The sequence below is a fragment of the Hibiscus syriacus genome, unplaced genomic scaffold, assembly GCF_006381635.1.
Source record: "Hibiscus syriacus cultivar Baekdansim isolate YM2019G1 unplaced genomic scaffold, ASM638163v2 tig00110616_pilon, whole genome shotgun sequence".
NCBI lineage: Eukaryota > Viridiplantae > Streptophyta > Magnoliopsida > Malvales > Malvaceae > Hibiscus > Hibiscus syriacus.
In genome coordinates, this window is record NW_024062801.1 from 105,174 (window position 1) to 126,403 (window position 21,230).

A 21,230-nucleotide genomic window follows, 5' to 3' on the forward strand; every position below is an offset into this window, starting at 1 on the left:
TTTTTTGGATAATAATTTTTTTTTATTACCCAAGAGCAGTAAACTGCATCAAAACAATAGAGTAAAAAATACAAAGATCATCCAAAGACAAACGGCAAACAACCCATCAGACAATACCCCATTGGTTACAAAGAAAAATATTAACACTGTCAATTCTACTTATAATTTTTCCCCTTAGTTGAAGCCCTACAATTTCCTTGATAGCTTTAAACATTTCTTCAACAGTAGATGAGTGACTTTGGAAAAGTCTCTTGTTTATTTCCTTCCATATGGTGTAAATGAGTGTATTAGAAGAAACTTTCATGATGGTAGACAAAAGAGATTTTCCCTTCCATAACATAGTAGCCCAACCGAAGAGAGTATCCCAAGAATGATGATTAAACCGTAAGCCATTGAGAGCAAAAAGGGTAGACCATAGTGACGAGGCAATTGGGCATTCGAAGAATAAGTGATCTCTCGTTTCCATGGTAGTAGCACAAAATATGCAGTGACAATCATTAACAAGCCCCATTTTATGAAATCTTTCTTTCGTAGGAAGTATGTAAAGAAAAACCACCCATACTATAAGACTATGCTTAGGTATAAGGAGAGGGAACCAAAGCAAAGAGTGCCATTGCACTTTGGGATTTTTAACTCTAATCTCATTCCAGATTTTGTCAACATTCGAAACATCAGTAGATAAAATGATGGATGTTTCATTCCTTAATTTGAGGATTTGCTTTAAACTACAACTCATGTTACATTTATAATATTAAAAATATATAAAAGACAAAAATTATTGATTTAATATTAATATAAATTTTAATTATATACAAAATCAAACCGAATCAAACTCGTAAACATTACAATAAAATTCTTTCTTTGTTATTGACAAATTCATTTTTTACACTCTAAAATCATGTAGGACTAGTAAGCTACTAGAAGCACGCGAGGAAAGTATTAGCTGGATCTCTATGACAAATCAGCAAAAGTTTAACTATATTCAAGGATTCCGGATTAAAGAAAAAGAAAGCTATGAATCTTTGTAATTTAATATTATTGTTTATCTTCTGCGTTGATTTTTTAGATCATGTTTAGCGATTGATGTCGGTTTTTTTTCCAATAATATGTACTATGAGGTTTGAATTTTTTTTTATACCGTAATATACATTATTATTGTATTTAATATTTATTGGTTAGAGTTTGATTTTTTTATCATCGAAGTCATCAATTTTAATGTTGGTTGTCTACCGTCGATATCTTTATTGTCATTTTCTTTTCTTACATCGCATCTTTAACATTAATGTTAATTTTTTTTTACCTAAAATATTATTATTTCTACGTAAAATATTAATATTTTTTAACATTTCCGGTAAAGTGCCAAATAATAACAAAACCAGTAGAAAAAAATAATATTTTAGGTAACGCTTTACCAAATATGTTAACAAAATTAATAAAACACCTAATAATAACAAAATCGATAAAAATAATAATATTTTACCGATTTTGTTAAAAAATAATAATAAAATTAATAACATCTTTTTTTAGTAGAGTCAATGTTTTCGGGATTCCATGGCACAGACACAGACAAAGGTAGGTGGTTTGAGATGGACCTCCGCTCTGTTGGGTGGCCCCCACCCGGGTGAGCTATTCGATGGGCCAACAGCTTTGTCTTGGCCATAAGGGCATTTGGTAGAGGCGGTTGGCAGCGTCGCCGGAGAGCCATAGCCGGGCCGTGGTGATTGAAATAGTAGTCGGTGTCTCAAATGGCTCGATAAAGGCCATTTTGCCATATGATTTGTTGGTGGTGGCGCCCCCATTTTAAGATAGGGGAGACAATGACACACTATGATGTGTCGAATACACCAAATTTCAACCCCGCTAGCCTTGACTACTACACTATTCCAACTCCCCTCTCCTTTTCTTTTATTTATATGCCATTGATTTGTTGGCTTCTTAATTGCCTTGAAGCTTCTTTTGTGAGCTTCCCCAATAACGCCACTTTTACCCAATCCAAAATCCGAACAATCAAATTTAATTATTTTATAATTTATTTTTTAATTTTTCCATTTTAAAAGTTTATTTTGATCATTTTAATTCTGAATATTTTATTTTTTTAAATTATTCATACATTTTAAATTTATTTTAACCAAATTTAAACCACTTGTTTCACTTACACTATAAAATCTTTTTATAACTTCAATTTCTATTATTAACAATAAATTTATTTTTTTCGATTTAGTACTCTCATTAATAATTTATTCTCAAAATACTTTATTAAAAACAGAAATTATAAATACATTTTAAAATTTTAGATGACACTGTTTTATTAAATAACATTACAAAATTTACTTATGCATAGGGATGGCAAAAAAAACCCGAACCCGATGGGAAAAACCGAAAATTGAATTAAACGGGGATGGGGAAAAATCGTCTATGTTAAACGGGGACGAGGACGAGGAAAAACCGTTTATGCTAAATGGGGATGGGGACGGGGACGGGTTTGGTAATCCCCGCCCCGATTATCTGCCCCGATAAATATTAAAAATAATAATTATTATATATATATATATATAATTTTAATAATTTTAATTTTAATTATATATATATATATATATAATTTATATATTTAATTTAAATATATATATATATATATATATATATATACGGCCCGATACCCGGCCCGATACCCGTTTAAATAACCGTTTATGCTAAACGGGGATACCCATTTCCCCGCGGTTTTTCCAGATTACCCGATGTGGATCCCCGTTTAAATCCCCGTGATTTTTTAAGCGGGGACGAGTATGGGTTTTTTAATCGGGGACGGGGGACCAATACCAAGCCCGAACTCGGCCCGTTGCCATCCCTACTTATGCATGTATAAAGAAATAGGAAGAAATATATATGTATATCTTATATGATTAGATAAAGTTGTTTAAATTGAAATTAATTTGCACCATTATATTTTTAAAAAATAATTAAATTAAAAAAATTAAATAATCTAACTCAACTCGCATTTTATAAACTCAATTCGACTTTAAAAAATTTAAAATAAATTCAAATTCATAAAATAAAAATCATTAACTCGATGACTAAAAATTGTTAATTTGATTCGATCTAACTAATATTATAAAGGAAATACAATGAAGTGAGACATTTTTTATTCAATGAAGAGAGACACTTTCTAATGGTTAAGAAACGGCAAAATGGATGAGATAATGTAAGTGAGAATTTTTAATTCCCAATATAATTCATCATGGGGATTATTTCTCCATCTAGGGTGAATTGAACAGTACCAACCTAAAGACGTCGGGTGTTACAAGCGTCTTCAAACTAAATATGAAGATTCTACGATTACATGACTTCTTCAGATAAATTGAGAAAACCCTAAGAGTGTACGACGTATTCAAACCAATAAAAAACCCTAATTTAAAAAATAATATGCCTTATATGAGAAAATAATTTTCTCACAACTTTATATAGGCGAGGAAGCCGTTAAGAAACTACTTATGGTAATATTTTCAAATTGCAGTTAATAATTTATGTAATAATAAATAATCATTGACTGACAGTATCTATAAAAACCAATAGTATGAAAGATGGATCAGATTAAAACTCGTCAATTTCTTTTAATATATCCATTAAAAAATAAATTTTAATTTACTATTTTTAAAAGAGTTTTATTTATTATAGCAATTAACAACTTAGAGTGAAGGTTACATTACACTGACAAGACAGCATGTCCAGTATAGTAATTTAACTTTACAACTCTTTCTATATATGCACCCACGTCCCTTCCCAGTTTTTCGTCTCTCTCTCTCTTTCACTGTATTAAAATGGGATTTCCGGTAGCATACTCCGAGCTCTTCCTCCCCACGCTGCTTTTACGTACGCTTATTCTTCTCGTTTACCTACGCAGACTCATTTTCACTCTTTTTCTTTATCTGGGACTCCCCGATTTCCTCGAACTCGACATTCCCCCGCCCGACGCGGCGGATGCCGATGTTTCCGCCACGGGCCACCGCGATACCCCGCTCTGGGCTCTACTGTTTCGAGAACTTCTGCCCGTAGTAAAGTTCTCCGACCTCGTCGACCCACCGGGTAGCTGCGCCGTGTGTTTTTACGACTTCGAAGGGGAGGATGAGATTCGAAGGCTGGTAAATTGCCGACACGTATTCCATCGGAGCTGTTTGGACCGTTGGATGGGATATGATCAGAAAACATGTCCTCTTTGCCGGACGAATTTCGTTCCCGATGACATGCAAGAGACGTTTAATGAGAGGTTTTGGGCTGCTTCGATCCATGAATTCTATGGCGATGATTCTCATATTCATGCTTTCTAGCTACCAGCTTTAAAGAAAAACAATAAAGCAAAATTGTTTTTTTATATAATTATTTTTGTGTACATATATATTATATACATGAAATTTAAATATTTTACTTTTAATAAGAATATAATCTTTCACTTTTAAAATTAAAAAAAATTGAACTCAATCGTTAATAAAAAAATCTTATCAGTAAATCCATGCTTATTATAAATATATTTTTATAGTTACATTACTATCAAATTAATATTCTCTAGTACATTTAATAAAATAACTTAGCAATCTTAACACTTAAATTTAATTTTTAAAATATAAAATAAAGAAATATAAGATTTCTTTAAATAGAAGAAAATCAAATTCCAAATATGTAAATAATATACGAACTTATATTATATTTTAATGTATTTTATTTATTTGTTTGATTATTTCATGAAAAGTTTATTATTATTATTATAAAATATATATTTTTATTTTAGAGAGGATTGAGAATAAAGAAAGTTTGTTAGGAATTTGACTTGACAATATTTTGGTCTTTGAAAATAAATAAATGTTTTTTATATGTCACTCTCAAGAGTGGGGTAACGGTAGATTTGACACTAAACCTTATATACTATTTATGATAAAAAATAAACAAACTGTAAATACATTATTTAAAAGTTGATAGTAAATAGGGTTATAAATTAGTTGAGTGGAGTTTGAATAATGATGAGTTTTACTCGACTTGAAAAGTATAAAATTTAATTCGACTTGATTAAAATTTTTACGAGTTTAAAATTATAAAGTTCGACTCAAACTCAAAATAAAAAAATAAAGTTTGACTCCCCGCAAAAGTTTGCAAGTTTAAAATTTTAAATCTCAACTATAAATAAAAAATTGGAATACAACTTGAACTCTAAAAAACTTGAACTTAAAAATATTCTCAAACTTATATCGATTAATGCTTAAATTGTAGCTCGAACTTAAATCTTATGTACATGAAAATCTTACATTGTATTTTTTTTAAAAAAGAATAACATATAAATGTTAATATTAATAATAATTTAATTTAAGAAAAATTAAAATTTTAATATATTATTTTTTTCGAGTTGTTCGCAAGATTTTCAAATCGGGTATTAAGTAGTTCATTTCGACTTATTAAAAATTTGAGTCGAGTTCGAGTCTATTTGATTTGAAAGTTTACCAAACTTTGGTCAAGTCAATATGAAATAGCTCGCAGTATATCTCATCTCATTTATAACCCTAATAGTAAGCGACTAAATTTGGTGAAAGCGTTTGAGAAATTACTTTTAACTTATTGTTTTTTAAATGAAATCTAATTAAAAAGTTATAATAACTTTAATATTTAACGAGAATTTTTTTTATTAATATGAGGTAAGTATAAAGTAGTATCTGTTCAAATATCACTCTCAACAATATGTGACATTGAATGTTCACATTTTTTTGTTATTGAACTCGGAATCTCAAAAAATAACAACAATTCCTTTACTACTAAGGTCACAAGAGTTCATGCGAGATTTTTTTTAAATCATAAGAGAGAATGATTATTAAATTAATTTAAAAAGTTGAATTATTATTTTGATCATCAAATTTTAAAAATTATTAAATTTATTAAATTATTATAAAATATCATTAAATTGTATTGAAACGCTATAAAATAATTATTAAATTTGAAGAAAGTACATCATATATCACTAAACTATACTCAAATAATTATTTTGATCACCAAAGTTTAAAATGTATAAAATGATCATTAAATTTATTAATTATATTGAACTACGACAAAATAATCATTAAATTTTGAGAAAAGTATATTAGAGGTCACTAAATTATACTCAATTGATCATTTTAGTAATTGAACTTTTAAAAGTTATAGAATGATCAGTGAAATTATCGAACTATTGCAAAATAATCATCAAATTTTATCGAACTATTGCAAAATAATCATCAAAATCTATCAAATTATTATAAATTAATCATTATACTTTATCAAATTGATACAAATCACTAAATTTATATATATATATACATACATAAAAGCTTACACTTACTATAAGGTAAATTCATATATATAAAAAAGGCTTAATCTTACTATAAGGTTGTAGTGGCCATTATGTAATAATTGATAATTTTAATATTCATATTTTAGCTTTGAAAATTTAGTGACCAAAACAATCATTTAAATATAATTTGTAATCTTTGGTGTACTTTACCCTTAAATTTATCAAACTTTTCTACTTATTAATTATTATAATATCAAAGTGGAATTCACTAAAAGGCCTTAGTTAGTTATAAAAGAAAGTGTTTTATCTTTATAGGTCTCGTATTCAAACAATTACATATATGAAATAATGTGTGCATGATCGGTGAGTAATAAAAGAATATATAAAAGGACATTTTATAACAATTTATTAAATTTAATGACTCAAACAATCAATTAAACACACTTCAATCACTATACCTTAACCTGCATGTGTAGTGTTTGAAAATCGAGGCTCTTTGTCGTGTTCTTCCATGTAATGAACACTTTGTAATAAACAAACTCAGGTCTTCAGAGTGGCACTTTGTGGTGCTTTCCGTCCGTTTCACTGCAGAATAACAAACGCAAGAATCAACTAAATTTCTCTGTTTTTTCTTCTCTCTTCACTGCGTTTTGTGTTTTAATTTTGATTCAAAAGTTGGGTTCTTTTAATAATGTCTTATAATCTTTCAGTTTCTGATTATTCTTCCTTCATCATTCCTGAAATAGAAACGATTGATTATAGCTCACTGTTTGATCTTCCTTATGACTCTTCTTCTTCATCTTATTATAATCTTCAAGCTTTGTTGAACAACAATGGAAACCAACCACAAAACCCAGACCAGCTCGAAAACCTCAACTTTCATCAAACAACCCAGTTTCAATCTCCGACGAGTCGACGAAATTCAGACGATGGGTATCAGAATTTCGACAGTTTGAACTCTTTGGAAGTGAAAACCCAAGGATCAAAACTGGATTCATGTTCTGTTTACAATGATGAAAATGTAGCCAATTTATCATCCCAGAATTTTCAAGGACAAGCTTTAAGCTTACCGGAGAACAACTCTTTTGCCAGAAAGATGAAAAATATGTTCAGCAATGGAGATCTTGAGGTTCGTTTCAGTTCTTTATTTACTTAAATCCCCTGTTATTTGGTTTTTGTTTTTATTACTCAGTTTTGCTCTGGCCTTTTCTTTTTTCAACGAAGAATTCGTTCATGGGGGAATCACCAGGGTTCAAAGTAGGACGATACAGCCCAGAAGAGAGACAAGAGAGGATTTCAAAGTACAGAGCAAAGCGTAATCGAAGGAACTTCAACAAAACAATTAAGGTTTCTCATTTTGTTTTGAGTTATTGTCCCCTTTCGCTTGATTGTGTTCTTGAACTTCTGAATATTTGGTCTGTTTGTTTGTTTTCTCTTTTGCAATGGTGATGTAAAGTATGCATGCCGGAAAACGCTAGCCGACAACCGTCCCCGTATACGTGGCCGGTTCGCGCGTAACGATGAAACTGCCGAGATTCCGAAAGCTGCATGTTCAACCAGAGATGAACACGACTGTGAATTATGGGTACTATTTTACTTCACTTTTCTGAATTAAATAATAAATTAGTCAATTAACCCGATTAGGCTTAATTATCCGATAAAAAAAATAATTTCAATTTCTTTACTCGAATCTTAAAATAGATGTTTAATATTTTTTTAATTAAAGTATGTATTTAACCTCTTATTTTAATATTATTTTTAAGTTAAATAATTAATTAAAAAACATTACACTTAAAACAAAAAGCATATATCCAATTTAGATATTTATTTTTCAGTCGAACCCTTTTTTTTCACAACTTAAATAATTAGTGAGTACAAATACATTATTGATGTTAAAATATATTATCCGAATATGAATTTTGCATATTTGATAAATTTAATTTTTTTTAAGACATTGCCTGAGGTGGGAGATGAAACAGTGGCAAAAGGAACATTTACAAACAGTCTGAGCTTACATCAGTTTCAATACAACCGCCATGGCTGCTTCTGAAGCTCTCTCTCAAGGGAAGCACTTGTTTTAGTTATAGATGCCTTTCAGAGATTAAAAAGTGATGTAATTGTAAATATTAATAAAAAAATACTTAATTTTTTGAATATTTTAGGGATGTTATTGGAATATTTAAAAGTTTAAGAATTAATTTAAAATAAGTGTCGTAACTTGAGGATGAACTTGAAATAACCAAATGTTTAGATATCATTTTATAATGAGGGCATAATTTAAGGATATGGGGTGCATTTAACTCTTTCAAATTATAATTTTGCCTAACAATTATAACAAACAAATAAATGAAGACAATGGAAGGCAGGTCAGGTGATGAGTGACTTTAGCAAGAGCTGCAAGCTTTATTATATGATAAATCTCAAAATTAATCATCTAATATGCCCCAATACTTTCATATTTGCATGGCATCAGGGCTCTCTGCAGTCTGCACTTTACCCTATCGTCTCTCTCTCTCTCTCTTAGAATTTGTATCTTTTTTTTATAAATCAAATCATTTTTTCTTTTAATTTTGTTTAATCAGTATCGATATCAATTTTCATGTTCGTTATCGACTGTTTGTTCTTTTTTTATTTTTTATAATAATAATTATATCTTTGTGACATATTTTTTCACTAAATTATTTAGCAGTTCTTTTTTAATTTTATGTTTTCTTATGGATTTAATGACATCAAGACTGATCAAGATGACACTTATTTGTAATATTGTTGAACTCCCCTGCTTTGTACCATCGGATTGATTTTGGATACGTGATTTTACGTTCGTAGATAATTTTTCAAGGCGCTCGGCTCTGATTTACGGTTCTCGGTGATCTTTCAATATCTTAATCATTTTTTTACGGTTTGTTTATCGATGCAATCAGATTTGTTCGTATCTATTTTTCGTTTGAGCATTTTGGTTGGATTTTTAACCTTTTTCATGTATTGTCATTCTATAATATAAAGTGACTAGTTTTAATGTTATAGGAAAATATTCAAATTATATATTTAGTTTACGATAATAATTATAAAGTATTATTATAACTTTGAATATTTCCATTTTAATAAGATTATCTGTTTCTATAAAAAAATCATCTAATAATTTTGATCATATATACCATAAATAAATGAAAAATATAACCACTTCCAAAATTAGTAAAAGAAAGATAAAAATATATGAAAAATAAATAGAGATCAAATATATGCGAGTATAATGTAAAATAATACTATTGACTTTAATAATTTTAGTAAATCTCAATAAAAATATTAATAAAAAGGGAAAAAATAGTTGAGGCTAAAAACTTAAACAAAATTTACCGTATTGTTAAAGGAAAAATAAGAAGTTACCGGTGGGTAAAAGTACTGCGGGGGCTGCACATATATATAAGTTCCTGGATTCATTCATTTGATGCTTGAACTTCTCTGGGGTTACTTTCACGGAAAGTTTTATACGGTTAAAAAAATATTATTTATTTTATTATTATTATTATTTTAATAAAATCGATAAAAAAATTTATCTAAAATATTATTATTTACACTTAAATATTAATATTTTTTAATATTTCTTATAAAATATCCAATAATAATAAAACAAATAATGTTTTATCGAATATATTAACAAAACTGATAAAACATCTAATAATAATAAAACTGATAAAAAATAATATTTTTGATAATTTTCTACTAATTTTATTTAAAAAATATAATAAAATCAATAGCACATTTTATTATATTGTATATTAAGACTGTGACACTAATTTTCCCTTACCTTTGTGAAATCTTTAGTTTCTCACCTTATTTTTCCTCTCTGAAGTATCCCCCCCCCCCCCCAAACACCACCCCCGCACACTGAAAAAAAAAAACAAAGATGTCTTCTCCAAGCAAACGCCGAGAGATGGACCTGATGAAACTGTAAATGATTTATTGTTTTTGACCCAAATTTCATCTAAAAGAAATTCGTTCTATCATCTTTGTTTTGGTTTTTTTTTTTTAATTTTTTTTGTTGGATTGATTTTTCACTAGGATGATGAGTGACTACAAGGTCGAGATGATCAATGATGGCATGCAGGAATTTTATGTTGAATTCAATGGACCAAAAGACAGTAAAATATCGTCTTCTTTAAGCCTTCTTCTTCTTGTTCTCTAATTCTTCATTTATTTCCGTGATCTATCTCTGTACTTTCTGCTCAAATTTTGATTCTGTCTTATTTATCTCAGAAGTTATCTTCTTTATTTCGCTTGGAAGTATGTTGACCGTCTGATTATTGTTGTTGGTTTCTCTATTTTGATGATTTTGAAGTTTGAAGTTTAGTATTTATCTATATATTTGTGTTTCTTAGCTTATTTGTTCTTTGAACTTTCTGAAAGAGGATGGGATTTGTTGATGGATTTTGCTTCTAGGTCCTTACCACGGTGGTGTGTGGAAGATTAGGGTGGAGCTGCCAGATGCTTATCCTTATAAATCTCCATCAATTGGCTTTATAAACAAGATCTACCACCCAAATGTTGATGAAATGTAAGGTTTTTGGATGATAAAATGTTCTAAATTTGTCTGTTTTTACTCTCTTAGTGGTAGTATTAACTTTTTTGAGGTAATTTTAGAATGGGTAACTTTTTTTTAAGGATCTATTATGATTTAAGATATCTTTGAACTATGAGTTTCAGGTCTGGTTCAGTTTGCTTGGATGTCATCAACCAGACTTGGAGCCCCATGTTCGGTGAGCTCGGCACGATGTTCGATTTCTGAATTCTCTCTTGCTTTAATGATGCTGATATTACTCTTGAACTTGGCAATCGATTTCAGATCTAGTAAATGTGTTTGAAGTGTTCCTTCCTCAACTTCTCCTGTATCCCAACCCATCGGACCCATTGAATGGAGAAGCTGCTGCACTTATGATGCGCGATCGTGCTGCCTATGACCAAAGAGTTAAAGGTTAGCATTTTTGGATAACCTTTTAAGTGTTATTTAAGCATTTCTTTTCTCTTTAGGAATGCCTAATTCAAAAGTTAAAGGTCTGTATTTCCTGCTTTTCTAAAGCCAATGAAGTAAATAGTCAGGCAGCAGGGAGCTTACAAGAATTTTTCTTGCCTACCCGGGTTTTCGAAAGAACTCACATTAGGTCTTAAATCTCCTATGCTGGGAGCATGGAAATTATAGCACATAACCACTTGCCGTGCTCGTTTAACTAATGTGTAATGGCCGTGCTATTATCAACAGCTATGTTACTTGGACTCGGTCGTAAGCATCATATATGGTTAAGCTTTTTGCCTCATGTTAGTGAGTTGGTAGTAGGCGTCGGTTATGGGTATGTTCTTTACCCCGGTATGTTTATATTTTTAGCGGTTCTTTTGTAAGTCATATCCTCACAACCATGTCTGAACATGTGTTGGACATGGGTAATTTAAGCAAAATGAAGAGTTGGAGCAACATAGATCAACAACTTTATCGCTAGACTAAAGTTGGCAAACACCTAGGGGTGAGTAAAAATTTGATTCGACTCGAAAAAATTGATTTTTTTTAATTTCGAGTTATTTGAGTCAACTCGAATTAGTGGTTCAGATTTCGAGTTCGAGTCCAGTTCGAATAATCGAAAAATTGAATATTAAAACTATGCAGTTTTTGTCTTTAATTTTAGCCAAGTAATTTGATTTTTGTGTGATCTGGTCCCCGATTATCTTTTTCTTTCCCAATTCCTTCCCCACTATAAATCCATTTTGATTAAATTTGATCTATATGTTCCTCAACCGCTGTAGAATACATGTAGTATTAATATCTGAATATTCAAATTTTTTTCACTCGTCTTAATCAAATAATCACCGCCAGCAACTCCAATCTTGAACTTCTTCATTACTCTTAGTTAGTTTCTGAATGCCTTGGCATCATAATTTTGTATCATTTTCATGTTTTATTCCATTTAAGTGAAAACTTTGACAATGGTACTAGTCCTTGATGTTTTAAAACTACTAGGCCTCTACCAAAATCTCATTATTCTGCTCGCTCTTTACAACATTTTCTTATCAGTGTCCTCTTATCCTATTTTCGTTTCTGTTCGTCCCATTTGACTGATACCTGTGGATCAGTCACTTTTCTTTTCGAGTTAGCAGGTTTTGTTTCTATGCGGTGGTTTTAGTTACCTGCAAGTTACTTTTGAAACATTTCCACACAAATTGAAACTTTTGTTAACCTTGTGACAATGATTTCATTTCATCTTCTGCAAGCTTGGAGGTAGATGGATCGGTACATATGTGACCTAAAGTAAGTTGAAACCGGAAAATATTTGATTCCTTTCATGTTTTGATTTTAAAGAAGATAATATGTTTGCTGTAAACCTCGAGGTGTTCTTGATTGAACAAAGCAGAAAGATTCTTCTTAAGAGATAATGCAACAGCAGGTATATCGATTGGCCAAGCTGTTTACCGGCATTGTAAATATTGTTCTCTCTGCAGAAACATTCGTTGGTTGTTGGCCTTTCGATGTCGGGTTAAGAATGCCAATCATTTTGCAATGGTAATGACCCTTTTTTGTTGATTATCCAGAATACTGTGAGAAATATGCCAAGCCAGAAGACATTGGAGCAAAGGCAGATGACAAGTCCAGTGATGAAGAGTTGAGTGAAGACGAATATGTCGCCTCCGATGACGAGGAAATCGCGGGGAAAGCCGATCCTTAGGGAAACATAAGATAGCCCTTTTCACTAGTGAAATTGTCTGTGTTGTACATTGATATTCAGCTCCAGGAAAATTTGAACTTGACAAAAAAAAAAACTGTGGGGCCCTTCCAACCCCTTTTTCTCTCTCTATTTTCCATGGATGTTGTGTAAATTAAATCGACTGTCGCTTTGATACTTCAAAGCATTCATCCTCTGTTTTAACACTAAGAAAAAAAATGTCGCTGCCTATGGTTCCGTCCCTTCTGGTTTTGCATGAATTAAAGCTTTTTCCATTGGGAATCTCCATGACCACACAGGAAAATTTATTAAAAACCCTCAGGACATGCAAAGATCTCTGGATCTGCATGAGTAGATTCTTTCATTACACCACAAAATCTTAGGTGGATCTTGTTATTCTGATAGGTTTCTGACAGAAATGCAGAAGAAAAGGTGTTGAAAGTGATAAGAATCTATTGAGTACCGACAAACACCGGCAGATCACCCTCCACGATTAATCCGTTTCGCCATTGTAGAGGAAGAACAGATACTCGAAATAAACACGTTCGACACTGCTAGTATGGTGTTTTAGGTGGGTTTAAGCCTAATGAAAAAGAATTATCATAAGGTTAATCGTTCGTAAGTTGTTATATACTGGCCCAAATTTTAATCGAAAATTAAATTTGATTTTAATTTCTTTATAAACACGAAAAAATACTTTAGAAAATACTAAAATTGCAGACACTGTCATTAGTGATTCAGTGGACCATTTCGTTTTAAATTTATAAACCTATCCCAACACCACTTTCTTCCTAAACCAATCCACTACAGACATTTGTGCCCATTGCTTTTCAAATAATTTGTATTAGACATCTTCAAATTATGTCCAGATTTCATATTAGTCTTTAAATTTTAAAACATTTTAAATTTATCTTCAAATTATCTACATCATTTCAAGCAATCATTTTGTTAGTTTTAAAAATTATTTAAGCATTAAATGTTTATCTAGAGTCAACGCAGAGCATTTTAAATTTATGAGTCAAACTTTAAATACACATTACACATATTATATGGACGATTTAGATATGTCGTGTGAAAAGTTGACTGTCGTTAAAAATTCACATCTAAGTTGACATTTAATATTGAACTAATTTGTTAAACTTCCAGAATAACAGCGTTTGAAGTAATATTAATAGCTTGAAGATTAATTTAAATATTTCAAAATCTATGGACTAATTTAAAAATCGAGCCATAATTTAGAGATGGCCTGTCAATTAACTCCATCTTTTCCCCCACGATCTTCTCATTTCATTACAACAATTAATGGTGTTTAATCGATGTCCCTTTCCTCTTTAATAAACTCAATCGTTTCCCCTAATGTGGCACTGTGTTCATCAACAAAGCACATTCATCCTCCCTATAACCCTATATCTAACAACCCTACCATTCCAGAAACTGCAATCGAATCCCAGGATCTTGTCTTGTCTTGTCTGTTATTTTTTAAATAATAATAATGTCTGAACTTGAAGATTCTTTAAAGCTCCCAGTACTTGATCTTGACGCACCCCACGAGGAACCCTCTTTGTCTTCTTCTTCCCTGTTAAAAGCCTGTGAGGAATGGGGTTTCCTTTACGTCACCAACCATGGGATTCCCCAGAATTTATTTACAAAGATTTGGGAATTCTCGGACGACGTGTTTTGCCTTTGTTCCGACACCAAGCTCAAGCTCGGTCCATCGTCGTGTCTGAAAACGTACACTCCCCGGCTCATTGCTTCTCCTTACTTCGAGAGCTTGAGAGCGAGTGGACCGGATTTCTTTTCCTCTTCCGAGGCTTCCATTCATGAGCTCTTCGGCCAAGGGAGACCTGAGTTTAGGTAATCGTTTTGTTCTTACTTGGATTCTCTTTTCTACCACATTTTATTATAATACGGCTCGGCTCTAACCTTTTTAATTACAATTAATTTATAGTATTTTATTTTATTTTTAAAATGAATTGAATGTTAAAGGTAAAAGAATAGATCATAAGGTGCGTTTGATTCACGAAATGTAAGATTATCAATGAGAATGTAAGATTATAAGGGAATATGATTACTAGACATATTGTATTTTGTGTTTGGTTGGTTTAGCAGGAATGTAAGATACCGTGTTTGGTTAAAAAATTATTGAAATGTATATTTGACCAAATTGTCCTTATTATATATTTATTTTTTTAACAAGTTAAAAAATATTTATATATTTTCTTTAAAAAATTTAAATTCATAAAATTTATATATATATTTTTTACAAAATAAAAAAAATAAAAAGGTTTAATGAAGGGTAAAATTTTATTTTACTCCCTGAACTTCATATAAAATTTTAATTATAGATTTTTTTTTGTAAATCTAAAATAGTTTAAGGATAAATTTATAATTTAACTTTCGTAGAATTTTTATTATTCAATGACAGAAGAAGAATATTTTTGAAAGAATAAAATTTAAGGGCATTTTAGTCTAAAACGTCAGTAATCCAACCATACCTAAGGAAAGGAAGGTAATGACATTCCCGGTAATATATCTCAAAAAATATACTATTGGTAATAAAACATTATCAGGAATGAGATTCCCGGCCAACCAAACATGGGAATGTGGATTCTATTCCCATGAGAATCCCACATTCCTTGAATCAATCAGCCCTTAATAGAATTTTGATCTTAATCGATCGAATTTAATTTTAGTATTTTATTCATTTATCAATTATGTGATTTGACTTTACGAAGATTTTATTTAACTTTTTTTGTGTGTGGATAAAAGTAAATTTTAACTTGATTTGATTTGACTCGATCCAACACACAATATATATATATATATATGATATATTATTATAATTATCCTTAAATATATAAAAAATAATTAAATTATTTCCAAAATCTTTTATCCTAAAATTGAACCTTATCCTCAACTTTAACTTTTTTTTTTCTAAATAAACTCTATAAAATTAGGTCATGTCAAATTCATTTGAATTCGAATCTCATGCCCATCCATAGTTTATCTCAATATAACTTATTTGTTTTTAGTTTCCCCCTAATATTTATATAGTATTTTAAATTTATTTTTCACATATTATTTATATAATAAAATATATTTTTTAAAATTTTTGTATGGAAAATTAAAACAGGAACAAACATAAATTATATAGCCAATAATTTTTTAAAATATTAATTAATATTGAAGAAATGTATTTTTTTAAAAAATAAATAAATAAAAATTTGCAGACCCCTCAATTGAAAAAATATGTATTTATAAAAAATATAAAATACTTTTAGTCCCACTTCAATAAATTCTTAGTTCCGCCATGAAATATTTAATTCTTCTTAAAAGAAGTAAAAGGTTTAAATAATAACGTTGTTTCTTGAAAAAAATAAAATTTGAAGAGTTATTTTTATAGTTATAATGAATCTCTATAACATGTAATTCGGAGTAATTGATTTGTAGGTCAGACGGTAATAATTATATAAATTAATATCTGAAACAAAATTAAAGCGACATAGTCACGGCTGAAATAACAGGATTGTTGTATGTCGACATTAGTGTTTGGATTGGTTATTGATTTTCTCAAATTCTTTTGAGAAACCCTAGATTGCAGTTTATTGATGTGCACTGGTTGCAGTGAGATGTTACAGGAGTATGGGAGCAAAATGACGAAGTTGTCAAAGAGGATCATTGAGATCATACTAGAGAGTTTAGGAGAAGGTTATGAGAAGTTCTTTGACTCCGAATTCGAAAACTGCCACGGATACATGAGGATTTCGAATTATAAACCGGCGGACAGCGTCAAAGAAAAGGAAGTAGAAGGGCTGGGAATGCATACCGACATGTGCTGCATAACGATCGTGTATCAGGACGAGCACGGTGGCCTACAAATGCGATCGAAAGACGGCGAGTGGTTAACATACATCCATGTGAGAATTCATTAGTAGTGAACATAGGGGACCTAATGCAGGCTTGGAGCAACGGCCGGTTGAGATCATCTGAACACCGGGTGGTTCTGAGGCTGTTTCGGAACCGATTGTCTCTAGCATTCTTCTGGTGTTTTGAAGATCAGAAGGTAATTGCAGAACCAGATGAAATTGTGGGAACTAGAACCCCCAGAATTTACAGTCCATTTGTTTGCTTGAAGTACGTAGAGTTCAGAGAAAGTAACGAGGTTGGAAATTTTGAGAAAATTGGATACACAGTAAAAGATTTTACTGGGTTAAAAGTTGGAAATGCAGTGATATAAGTCATTGGCAAATTTACTAGTAAGAGTTGTGGGGTTAAATTTTATTTACTGTTATGCAACCTGTGTAATTTACTCTTGCCAGTAAATTTTTCTAATGCGTTGTATATCAAAATATGTAAGACAAGTAATTTTGTTTAATATTTAGAGTTAATTGTACCACACATCCTCAAACCATGACTCTTATTTTAAATTGATTCCTAAACTTTTAAACATTTCAAATTCATCCTCAAACTATGACCCTCATTTTAATTTGGTCCTAAAACTTTTGGACTTTCCAAAAATGTCCCTCAAAATCATTCAAGAGTTTGAATTTTGATGATTTAAATGAAACAAAATGAATTAAAAAAGTCACTCAGGAAATTAATTTATGTACTGTCCGGATCTGAATTTATTCATTAATAAATGGGATATTAAGTGATTATATAGAAAAATTCAAGGATTTCTTTTTGTTGGTGGAAATTTGAATGGGATTAACGGCAATCATAATGATTAAAACCCTACGAAATTCCATCAATTCAAGGCCCACACCCCAGTCCTAATAAGCACCCATGAACTATTTAAGATTTGGGATGTGGATGAACAGAATATAATATTGCCAACATGTAAACAAGGTGTAATCAAATCATGGGTTGCCGTGCCTCAACCATTTCCTGTTTAAAGCATTTGATGAGTGTTCTAGTGCACTTTTTTCTCAATGAAATTGATGTTTACAAAGCTACATTATACTGCAATTGATTTTCGATTTTTCCAGCTACCTTGCATTGCAGTCTCGAACCAACATTATCCGACTAGAATGTTACACAAAGGTTAAAGATTGAACTCTTTGTAATGCTTGCTTCACTGTCCTTGGTTTCGCAACACTTGATCCTTTGTACTGCAATAACCACGGGTACCTTTGTTCGTCAATGTCCGTGGGTAGAAAAAAAAACACCAACAGATTTTATTTCTTAAACGTTTTCTTATGAAAGCATAAGAAAAAGTGTTACCTTGGAGTTTATAGTCATGGAAAGAATCCCATCAATGGTAGATGACTGAACCGAATGGCAATCCAAATCGAGAATGCTTAGTGCGTTCATTATCTCGAACAAAATTCCATCCCGCCATCGACATCTAAACACGATTGTCAAATCCTTGTTGTTCATCCTGACAGTTAGATTATCAGTTGAGCTATCATTAGATGCAACACAGTTGATGTCCTCACAGGCTTTCCTTTTATTTAAGTAGGATGATTTCTTTCCATTGGTGACTTTGTTATTGCAGTGGTTATCGGATGTTTGCTCCACGTGATCCCGAATTGTTCTTTTCGTTCTTGTCTCCAACTCTGTTAACTCTCTGCAAGATTCCAGTTCTCCAATCCGTCGTAAGAGGTCTCGAAGGTATTCTATTGTATCATCTAGTAGAGAAACTTGATCGGCCTGCATAGTGAAAAAGAGCTGATTAGCAATGGCCTTGGTATGAATAACTAAGGGTAAAGGAACTTTAACTACCTTGCTATTAGAAGGGACTAACGATTTGAGAGTTGTAAATCGTTCATTTATTTTTTCCCGTCGCCTCCTCTCCAACAAGACATGATTTCCGCAAGTATCGTCAGCCTTTGGTCTCCAAGCTGCATCTCCAACATCATTATCTTGTGGAGATTGAAACAATCCTTTATCATGCATCCGAGGAACTTCAAACAATATCTTCTTCAATAACTTTTGAGGGGTTCCATCTTTTAATTTCTGAGATTTCACCAAGCCATTTGTCTTCCAGCTGACAAAGTTGGATTCCTTATTCGAGTTTCGAAAGTGCGGTCCCAAAATCAACTGGTGCGAGCTCTTTAACAGGGCCGACAGGATGACTCGGTAATGTAGATCACCATTTACAGGATCTAAAATGGTCTGTTTTGTTTGATTGCATTCTCCAACTTCTTGCAAACCGTTATTGTTACCATTTTCACCCTGGCACAGAGGAACATCTCCAAGATCTGCCAAGGTTTGAGATATGCAGTCACTGGAATTCAAGGAATGGAGATCATCCATGAATTGCCAACTCTGTAACTGAGAAGTCCCACCATTTATCCCATCAATCATAAATGGATCTTCTGCTGGTTGGTTTGGCTCGATTTCATCCGAACTGTTGAACGGAGAAACCATTTCTAGTTGCTCACAGCCTAAAACAGGACTCAGTTCAGTATCAAGGGTGTGAGGATTGAGAGCCGGACAAGCAAGACAAACGTTAAGTATCAAAGCAAACTTCTCCATGACAATAAACAAAATTAAAAGTATAGCCGAAAAGTTACCAAATCAACCACACCAAGCTCAATTACACCTCCTGCAAATGGAAAGCATACTACTGTCTGAAAACCAAGACAAACGTTAAGGATTTCAGAAGCATGCTACTGTCCGATCACTTGTAACCTATGTCCGTATTCACATCGGAAAATGAGAATAAATTAGACAAGACGGTGAAACCGGATCAATACCTGAATAGACGCACTCTGAGAGAGCCGGTTGACGATATTTCCAGGCCATGGAAACAAAAACATAACCGTCATTTATGATCTTATTATCTGATACTTGACATTTAGCCAAGAATTGAAGCACATGAAAATGAATCTACCTTTGCAACCAGTGAACGACTAAACACCTTACTCTCTGCATACTGAGCATTGCAAAGCCAAATAGGCTGACCACTTGACAATGTTCTTCCAGGCAATCTAGCAACAATTTAGATGAGGAATCAACAATCATAAAACATTGAATGTTTACAGTTAGAAGTGCTGAGAAAAATGAAAAAGAGATGGAAGAAAGATTACCCTTGGCCGATGTCGAACACGAATGACATACAAACTAAGTAATACCACTCCGTATCAGTGAGATCTTCTGGAGATAATGCTGCTGAAGGTCTTCTAGCTTGAGGGCTGCTTTCACCAGCTGAAAGGGACTCATAGAGTTCTCTCAGTTGTTCACTTCTCTGCAAACCTAACTGGTCAGCTTTGAGCTCCAAAGGCTGAACTGTCTTCCTTGTCCTTATATCTCCATTGTAATAACCATCTCCCCACTCCAAGGCCCTGAAAGTGCTCACATTGATATCAAGAACATGAAGATTCATGTTAAAAAAGACAATAACCTTAAATGTTTTTAGGATATAAAGATGGGGCAAAAAAGGAACATTTTGTACCATGGCTGACTAGCTGATATGAACCAGAAGATCCCATAACTCCATTGGATGTTTCTCACAGCAAGAGCAAGCTGTTTCCTCAAGAACCCAGTAGCCATTTGAAAGATATATTTGGTTGTGGGAATTTTACAAACACTTTACCAGCAAAAAACATGAACTTGGGTTGAACATGACTTTTAAGCCTCCAAAGCAGCAAAAACCCAGATGAGTTTATCTAACTACAATGCTCTTGTTTTCTTCATCACAAACAACCCAGAGATTAAAACCAACAATTTTCTGTTGTTCAAACCAAAAAGCTTGTGCTTTTATTCTGGGGGTAGCTATGAAGCTTAAAAAAAGCAGATGAAAATGGGGATAGATTACAGAAAGAATGGCGATAAACAGATAATCAAGTGGGCCAAGTTGCAATTAAGCTACTGTAGGTGCACAGTGTTGAGTAAAAACACACTTCGATTGAAACACAGCAATCAAAAGACAAAAATAGATAGACATTAATGTGATCTAATTACATTATCAAGGAAATGGGAAACCAAGTCTTAATGAACAATTAAAAAATGAAAATTCAAAGAAAAGAAAGCAAGTACCTACCTACACAATAAATGAAGGCGAGTGGGGACAAACAAAATATACTTTATTTTATTGCTTTCTTTTCTCAGTGACAAAGGATTGTAAGATCCGGCTTTAAAGAGTCAGAGTCAATGAGCTAACAAATCGATATACTTACTAATTACCATGGAGTTAAAGAAGAAGAAAAACCCAGATCAAAGCTTATCCTAAAGGCTTAAATGGTGAATTGGGGAATGGATTTTAGAGTTTGATTTCG

General features: G+C 31.8%; 3 protein-coding genes and 2 pseudogenes across 3 annotated transcripts; 4 read left to right on the top strand and 1 right to left on the bottom strand.

The window, feature by feature from the left end:
* The first annotated feature begins 3,800 nt into the window (after window positions 1–3,800).
* LOC120135743 (E3 ubiquitin-protein ligase RHA1B-like) lies at window positions 3,801–4,323 on the top strand. The gene has a single exon (XM_039151958.1). The coding sequence runs from the start codon at window positions 3,816–3,818 to the stop codon at window positions 4,320–4,322; it is 507 nt and encodes a 168-aa protein (XP_039007889.1). The 5' UTR covers window positions 3,801–3,815; the 3' UTR covers window position 4,323.
* Window positions 4,324–6,995: 2,672 nt separating this feature from the next.
* On the top strand, window positions 6,996–8,354 carry LOC120135760 (zinc finger protein CONSTANS-LIKE 2-like). Its single transcript, XM_039151971.1, has 4 exons — window positions 6,996–7,433; window positions 7,529–7,651; window positions 7,761–7,889; window positions 8,256–8,354. The coding sequence occupies exons 1-4, from the start codon at window positions 6,996–6,998 to the stop codon at window positions 8,352–8,354; spliced, it is 789 nt and encodes a 262-aa protein (XP_039007902.1).
* Window positions 8,355–10,143: 1,789 nt separating this feature from the next.
* LOC120135756 (ubiquitin-conjugating enzyme E2 4-like) lies at window positions 10,144–13,227 on the top strand. The gene is made up of 7 exons (XM_039151968.1): window positions 10,144–10,252; window positions 10,364–10,443; window positions 10,742–10,856; window positions 11,006–11,058; window positions 11,145–11,273; window positions 12,878–13,082; window positions 13,133–13,227. Exons 1-6 carry the CDS (start codon window positions 10,209–10,211, stop codon window positions 13,009–13,011), a joined length of 555 nt encoding a protein of 184 aa, XP_039007899.1. The 5' UTR covers window positions 10,144–10,208; the 3' UTR covers window positions 13,012–13,082; window positions 13,133–13,227.
* Window positions 13,228–14,496: 1,269 nt separating this feature from the next.
* LOC120135761 lies at window positions 14,497–17,245 on the top strand (annotated as a pseudogene).
* A 700-nt stretch (window positions 17,246–17,945) lies between these two features.
* Window positions 17,946–20,835, bottom strand: LOC120135783 (annotated as a pseudogene).
* Between the last annotated feature and the right edge of the window lie 395 nt (window positions 20,836–21,230).

What these genes read in the sequence shown, in the direction of transcription:
- LOC120135756 (XM_039151968.1), top strand. Translation starts at nt 10,209, where the DNA reads ATGTCTTCTCCAAGCAAACGCCGAGAGATGGACCTGATGAAACT. An exon ending in ATTCAATGGACCAAAAGACA is followed by an intron (nt 10,444 to 10,741) that starts GTAAAATATCGT and finishes TTTTGCTTCTAG; the next exon opens with GTCCTTACCACGGTGGTGTG. An exon ending in GACTTGGAGCCCCATGTTCG is followed by an intron (nt 11,059 to 11,144) that starts GTGAGCTCGGCA and finishes AATCGATTTCAG; the next exon opens with ATCTAGTAAATGTGTTTGAA.
- LOC120135743 (XM_039151958.1), top strand. Translation starts at nt 3,816, where the DNA reads ATGGGATTTCCGGTAGCATACTCCGAGCTCTTCCTCCCCACGCTGCTT.
- LOC120135760 (XM_039151971.1), top strand. Translation starts at nt 6,996, where the DNA reads ATGTCTTATAATCTTTCAGTTTCTGATTATTCTTCCTTCATCATTCCT. An exon ending in TCAGCAATGGAGATCTTGAG is followed by an intron (nt 7,434 to 7,528) that starts GTTCGTTTCAGT and finishes TTTTCAACGAAG; the next exon opens with AATTCGTTCATGGGGGAATC. An exon ending in AACACGACTGTGAATTATGG is followed by an intron (nt 7,890 to 8,255) that starts GTACTATTTTAC and finishes ATTTTTTTTAAG; the next exon opens with ACATTGCCTGAGGTGGGAGA.